Here is a 6,910-nt window from a genome sequence, read left to right on the forward strand (position 1 = left end):
ATACTATTCTCCTAGTCATCATTTTTGCAAATGGGCCCTCAAATGTTGCCGACTTCACCACGGGGAGGTCCCTGGACTCCCCGCGCTCGCCGCCACGGCGGCCAACGGCAGAGGGCCGCTATGTCAGGCTACCAAGGCTCACTAAGACAGGAGTAAGTGGCCGACCTCAATCCATGGCTAAACGCGCATGGCTAGGTGGTGGTTAGGGGCTCGGGGACGTAGTACTGCGAGCTACAGCGGCAAGCGGCCATTTGCTGTGGCGGCGTGGCCGTTCCCTGAACCTACGTGCTCAGGGAAGTGTGAAAGTGGTGGAGAAGCATTAGGAGCTCACCAGGGTTAGCGCTACGGTGGCGGTTGAGACGGAGGAGCGACGAGGTGACCCGGCCACCTATGCCCGCACCTCACGGCGGCATGCCGAGCGTGGCACCGACGCATCACCACACCGATGGTGGGCCTCCTGGACAAAGCATGTGATAACCCCGCTAATTTGTTCACTAAGTCCTTACCAGCTTCCTCGTTCCAAAAATCTGTTCAAGGAATTGCTATGCGACAACTTCGAGATTTGCAAGGTTCAGGGGAGAAATCTCCTAGATGTTGCCCTGTCCAAATCATCATATTGCACTCTTTTCTTCGTATGAGTTTTACTCTCAAGGTTTCTCATATGAAGTTTTTAACGAGGCAATATTAGCATAAGCATATGTCGTATTTCCTGTTTTCCCCAATGGGGTTTTTAAGGAGATATCAATGACATATATTGTCCTCTAAACTATCTATGAGTTTTCTCCTGCAAAAGTTTTCTCATATGAGTTTACAATGAGGCAATAGTCATTATATGTTGTATTTCTTTCTTCTTATTTTCCCATTGGGTTTGAAGAAGTTTTTAATAGCATATCTATCAAGTATTTCTCCTCGTTTTTATCCTACAGCAAATTTTGGAGGATTGATACTATTCATTGATCTCAAGATTGATTCGATCAAAGGAGGAGTATTATGACTACGAAGAAGTTGCTCTCATCCAGGAACGCTCTCATGACAGGAACCGCTCCCGCTCTCGTTCGAACCATCGGCGCCATGGGCGGTTGCCTGCGTGCATCTCCCTATGGCGTCCTTACGGGTGTATAAATATACATCACGTATCAATGAAAAGTCTCTCTATCTGCGATACACCGTGTTCCATTTACATTCCACATTTTACACCACGAGTCGAGCGAGTAAGCCCAGCCCAACAGAGCCTCAAACGCTGAGCGAGGCCATGTACGCGGACCGGGCCAAACGTGACGGTGGTTGTCAGCCAGCCAGCCCCCAAACCTGTTGGCGGGTTGGGCGTGCAGATAGATGGATCGCTCGTGATTGTCGTGAACGCCGGGCACCACGTGGACTGGGCGTGCAGCTCAGCTATGCCAAATTGCCAACGTGATGTCATTGCTGGACGCCTGGACAATCAATCGTCTTCGTCATCAGTGTGCCACGACGATCCGCGGAGGCGGAGCCCGCCATTCCCCAAGTCGAGCCCAGCTGTCCAAGTGAATGCCATGGCGGCACCGCACACCCAGAACCAGCATTTTGTACGGGGGAAAAAGGTGCTGGACACGACAAGTGCGCTTTGGCACGCATGCGGGAAAGGAATGGAAAGCCTCGCGCGTCTAGTCGTCTGCGGACTACGGTACCTGTAGTTAGCTGCCTATCTTGGTGCCGTCGTCGGCTCGTCGCCCGCGGTGGCTACCTTTGCCGGCCGGGGTAGTTATTCCTCCGAGCACTTCTCTAGGAGCTCTTCCTAGGCATGGTTCCTGTGCTCTACATTGCTAGGACTTGTTGGGCATGTGGCATTGCTAGCGCGCTTTTGTAAATTCAGCGATTCATCATCATCCATCGTACTCCCCCCCCCCCCCCCCCCCCCCCCCCCCCCCTTGTTGGTTTTGCAAGTGGTGTATGATCTCCCAACCAAACGTGGTTTTATGAATGTTTTTTTTTGTCCACGCAACCGCTCCTTGTATGTCGTCTGCAGCATTGGATTTCAGTTCGTAGAAGAACTGCTCTATCGTGATATAAGTACACAACGAGCTGTTCTATTTGGTATGCCTCCTGTGGCTTCGGCTCATCTTGCAGTCACTGTAGCGCGACGTGTTTGTTAATGTAGCAAACCCGTTTTGATTCCTAAGGTAAAAAAAAATATAAACTAAGAAAGAGGGAGAACTGGCAAAACCATAATTTCTTGCTCCACTTAGCCATACCCAGAGCAGCCGGAGATATGACAAACGGTCCCGAAATCATGCCAATTTCCTGCAAGTAAAAAGAGAGAGAAAACATACTTACGTAACTTTGTTGACCAAAACGTACATATATAGACCGGCAAAAAGATAATTTTATTTGTCTGTCTATAATCAATTCCTCGCTATATAAAAGAATAAGCTCAACACCCAAGGACAAATCCATTGAGCTTCTAAAGAATTATAAAGGTTATGCTACATACCATCACAAATTCATTATTTTTTCCTGCACCTTATCAATGAAAGTCTTATTTCACACAACAACAATCATGGTTAAGGATTAGATGGGATGCTCTAGGTGCCTTTTTTTTGTTGCTAGACTAGCTAGGAACGGGACAAAATCTAAAATGGCTGCAAGCATTGATGGTTGCAAGTAGTGTATTGTATGATCTCCCAACAAGATGTGCTTTTATGAACAAATTTTCTATCCTCAAAATCACTGCATGATTCTTATGCGCCGTGCACAACATTGGATTCCATTTCTGAGAAAAAACTACTTCGTTGGTGACATATTGTCCTATTAGTTTTGCGCATAGTCAAAAAAGAATATGCTTCTATTCTCTCTCTTTATAATAACTTTATCTGTGTAATAAAATATAAACTTTGATGTGAAATCATGATTTTTTTTATTTGCACATTATTTAACGAAAATTTCATTTCACACCAAGACGGTTATATAGTTTACATTTTGACGTGACACCCTCTCCTAGCCTTTTTGTTTGTTACACTTTCGCAGAGCCCAAAACCTGCCACTAAACTCAGCATGATTATTGCTTAATCATTTTTATTTCACTCCGCCCTTAAAACCACACGCCGCTATAAAACACCCAAACCCCCTTCTTCTCTTCCCCAGGAGATCCCTCCTCTCTCTCTCTCTCTCTCTCTCTCTCATCCTGCCTTTCCCTTTGCCATTTTCCAAGACACGCAGAGGGGAGAGGGAGGCTTTCTTCCTTCGTTCAGTACCCAAGGAGATGAGTTCTTCCAGTACCAAGTAGTACTACTAGTTCTACTTTAGCAGTAGGAGGCCGCTGTTTGCTGCGATTTTGATTGATTGAGGATGGGAATCGTCTGCCTCGGTGCTTCCTCCACGCTGCTCTGCGAGGAGGACAGGAGCAACGCACTCGGCCTCGTCGGCTGCTGCGACCAGCTGGTGGAGGTGGGGAGCGGCCTTGATGGCTTGGACTCCGCCGCCGGCGCCGTGTTCCCCGTGGACACCGTCACCGATGAGGCCGTGTCGGCGTTGGTGGAGAAGGAGATGGACCACCAACCTCAAGAGGGCTATGCGGAGAGGCTGGAGCGCGGCGGTTTGGAGTCCTCTTGGAGGAGAGACGCCATGGATTGGATTTGCAAGGTGAAATAAAAAAAAACTCTCTAGAATTTATTGGCTCTTGCATTTCATTCCTTTTTTCTAGCGGACAAAATTGATTTATTTTAGGAAGGTAGTTGCATGCTTATATTATCTCTTTGACTTTGCGTGACCCAGTTTTGGGCTTTTGGCTGCGTGTCCTACATCCTGTGGCTTGTTGCCGATTCGACCGCCACGAGATAGCAATGAGCCTGCCACCCGCTTGGCCTTTTTATCTGGAAATTTTTGTTTAAAGTTGAAACTGACGAGGTGCTGATCTTGTCTTTCTCTCGTGTGGGCTGCAGGTCCATTCATACTACAGCTTTGCACCACTCAGTCTTTACCTTGCTGTGAATTACCTGGATAGATTCCTCTCCTTGTATGATCTCCCAGTAAGAATCTGAGCATGTACATTGGTTGTCTGCTTGCTGTGTCCAGTTAATCTCTTACTAATGGATGTGTTTTCTGTATTTTGTCTGTTCTTGTTGCTGTAGCATGATAACCCTTGGATGCAACAGTTGTTGTCAGTTGCTTGCCTATCTCTTGCTGTCAAGATGGAGGAGACCGTGGTCCCTCTTCCTGTGGACCTTCAGGTGGGTGAAGGAGACATTACAGCATTGTGGTGTCAAATAATTGTTCACTGATTGGTTGATGAAATTGTTAAAATTTGATGCTGCATGATAGGTCTGCGATGTGAAATTTGAGTTTGAAGGAAAGACTATTGGGAGGATGGAGGGTCTTGTGATGAAAACCCTGAAATGGAGAATGCAGGCTGTGACCCCGTTCACTTTCATCAGCTACTTCCTGGACAAGTTCAGTGATGGGAAGCCACCGAGTTTTGCACTAGCCTCACGGTGCTCTGAGATCATAATTGGCACGCTCAAAGGTTCGATTGACCTTACCCATGATGCTTCATCGTCTGTTCAATTCACTTACCTGCATTGCTGATGGCACTATGTTTGTGTGTACCAACTAAACATCTGTATCCTATGGATTTACAGGCTCTGCATTCTTGTCATTCAGACCATCTGAGATTGCTGCGGCCTCGGCCCTAGCAACGGTTTCTGAGAATCAGATTGTTGGCTTTGCGAGTGTTCTTTCAGTATCTGAAGTCCCTGTAAATAAGGTGAGTGTTTTTTAGCTTGCGCAAAAACTGATCAATGCACCATTGCCATTTACACAATTTCTCAAAGTGTGAAGCTTGCATCTTCCATTTCCAGGAGATGATTGCTAGATGCTATGAGCTGTTGCAAGAGCAGGCGCTGGTGAAGAAGAGAAGGCACATCAATGGAAGCCCTTCAGTGCCAGAAAGCCCGATTGGCGTGCTGGATGCAACATGCTTCAGCTTTAGGAGTGAAGATGCAACACTAGGATCATCACAATCAAACAACATCAGTAGTAGTAACAACAACAATCAAGCTTCCAAGAGGAGAAGACTAAGCATGTCACCAATCTGAGTAGATCATATACCTTGCACACTTGTTTATGCATTGATCATCTTAACCTCAGAGCTTGTCAGGGCCACAAGTAGTGGTACAAAAGGATCCAGTGAAGCATTGTAACAAGCAGAGGATGGTGACAGTAATAAGTTAGTACCAGCTTCTTGATCTCTGAGATATAAGAGGTGAGGAGGAAGGCTTCTTCCTCTAGCAATTTTGAAATTCTCTTCCCCTCACCGGCACCTTTGTTTTATTCCTTTTCTTTTTATTGGTATCTGAAGGCATTTGCGGGGAGATCTTTGTGGATATGAGATTGGAGATGTGAGGATTTGAGAGAGAGAAATGAACAAAAAAAAATTCAGTTTCGTTCCTTTGTTCTTTGCCAATATATAAAAAATTTGTTGTGAGAAATCCTCCTGATGTTCCAATTTATTTTTCTTTAATATTCTGAAAAATAGCTGTGCTGATTCATCGATGCATTCTCTTATGACTGGTTGACTGCTTGTTTGTAGTATTTGTCCATGCCTCATATTTTGTGAAGAGAACCAGTCATAGGTACAAATTATGGCATGGCTTTGCACATATAAAGACAAGGAGCATGCAAATGCCTCCCCTAAGTCGTGACTGTGAACAGCGATGTGACTTAAACCCTAGACCTGTTGACCAAATCATGCCCAACCATGTTTGTGTCGATGTTTTAGTTCTTTGTTCCTTTCCTCTTATCAGCATTGCAAACATACATCAGAAAGGAAAACACTGCCACCTGACCTGATGAACTCCCACCTGGAGTCTTACCATAAAACAGAGACTATAATTGAACAAATCGAGGCGATTAATATGAAATAAGATAATGTCATCCTCAACAATTAAAAAATGTTGAAGGGATCACTACTTGGGTAGTGTTTAGTTGCACTTCATTTTGCAAAATTTTTCGAGATTCCCCGTCACATCGAATCTTTGGACGCATGCATGAAGCATTAAATATAAATAAAAAATAAAACTAATTACACAGTTTAGACGAAATTCACGAGACGAATCTTTTAAGCCTAATTAGACTATGATTGGACACTAATTGCCAAATAACAACGAAAGTACTACAGTACCATTTCCCAAAAATTTCAGCCAACTAAACAAGGCCTTGATTGTCTTAGGAATGTTGATTCATTTCCATATGAAACTCAGAAACATCATTACTCAGTCTACAAGAATGATGTTCAGGAACAGACCTGCAGGAGTTATGTTACAGATATTGCCATTACAGATATTGCCATTCCATATCAAAAGGCTGGCAAAAAGCCTGCACTGGAATTTATTGGAGCCTGCAGCTCTTTTTTCATGTAGGGAGGAGGACGCTGCTGAAGGCTGATGAAGCCAACCCCAGTCTGTTGAAGGAAATGAATGGGTCAAGTAGAGGATTAGAGGAGCTGGCTGTTCAGTGTTCACTGTTGAGGAGGCCGCTGCAGGCTGCATATGCAGCCACGACAACAACTGCTTTTCTCATGTGCTGGGGTCCACAGCCTTATACTACCTGCAATGGTCTCTGTGCTGTGGGCCTATGATTAACAATGGCTGCATGTTTCTCATGAAGGTCCTGACACTGGTCAGCCAGAGCGCCTGCTGAAGAACTGAGTCTAATGGAATTGAATATATAAAAGAGCGAACCCAGTGCAGAGAGCTCCCGCTCTGTGCGGGGTCTGGAAAATGGTGTCAGTGGCGAGCCTTATCATCGCCTGTGCAATGTGAGGAGACCGCGACTCGAACCCAGGACCTTCCGGTCACAGGCGGTAATGGAATTGAATATATAAGGTTTAGAAATTGCTATTACCTAGCAACGCTCCCTGTTTAGTGTAATGGTATCC

At 45.4% G+C, this 6,910-nt stretch overlaps 1 protein-coding gene across 1 annotated transcript; it reads left to right on the forward strand.

Moving 5' to 3' along the window:
* The first annotated feature begins 3,135 nt into the window (after positions 1-3,135).
* LOC136547248 (cyclin-D2-2-like) lies at positions 3,136-5,469 on the forward strand. The gene is made up of 6 exons (XM_066539211.1): positions 3,136-3,618; positions 3,918-4,004; positions 4,107-4,205; positions 4,297-4,498; positions 4,614-4,738; positions 4,833-5,469. Exons 1-6 carry the CDS (start codon positions 3,325-3,327, stop codon positions 5,067-5,069), a joined length of 1,044 nt encoding a protein of 347 aa, XP_066395308.1. The 5' UTR covers positions 3,136-3,324; the 3' UTR covers positions 5,070-5,469.
* Positions 5,470-6,910: the final 1,441 nt, after the last annotated feature.

This window comes from Miscanthus floridulus, chromosome 3 (genome assembly GCF_019320115.1).
Source record: "Miscanthus floridulus cultivar M001 chromosome 3, ASM1932011v1, whole genome shotgun sequence".
NCBI classification, from domain to species: Eukaryota; Viridiplantae; Streptophyta; class Magnoliopsida; order Poales; family Poaceae; genus Miscanthus; species Miscanthus floridulus.

Coding starts and splice junctions, on each gene's coding strand:
- LOC136547248 (XM_066539211.1), top strand. CDS start 3,325: ATGGGAATCGTCTGCCTCGGTGCTTCCTCCACGCTGCTCTGCGAGGAG. Junction 4,206..4,296: donor CTCTTCCTGTGGACCTTCAG/GTGGGTGAAGGA, acceptor GCTGCATGATAG/GTCTGCGATGTGAAATTTGA. Junction 4,499..4,613: donor CATAATTGGCACGCTCAAAG/GTTCGATTGACC, acceptor ATGGATTTACAG/GCTCTGCATTCTTGTCATTC.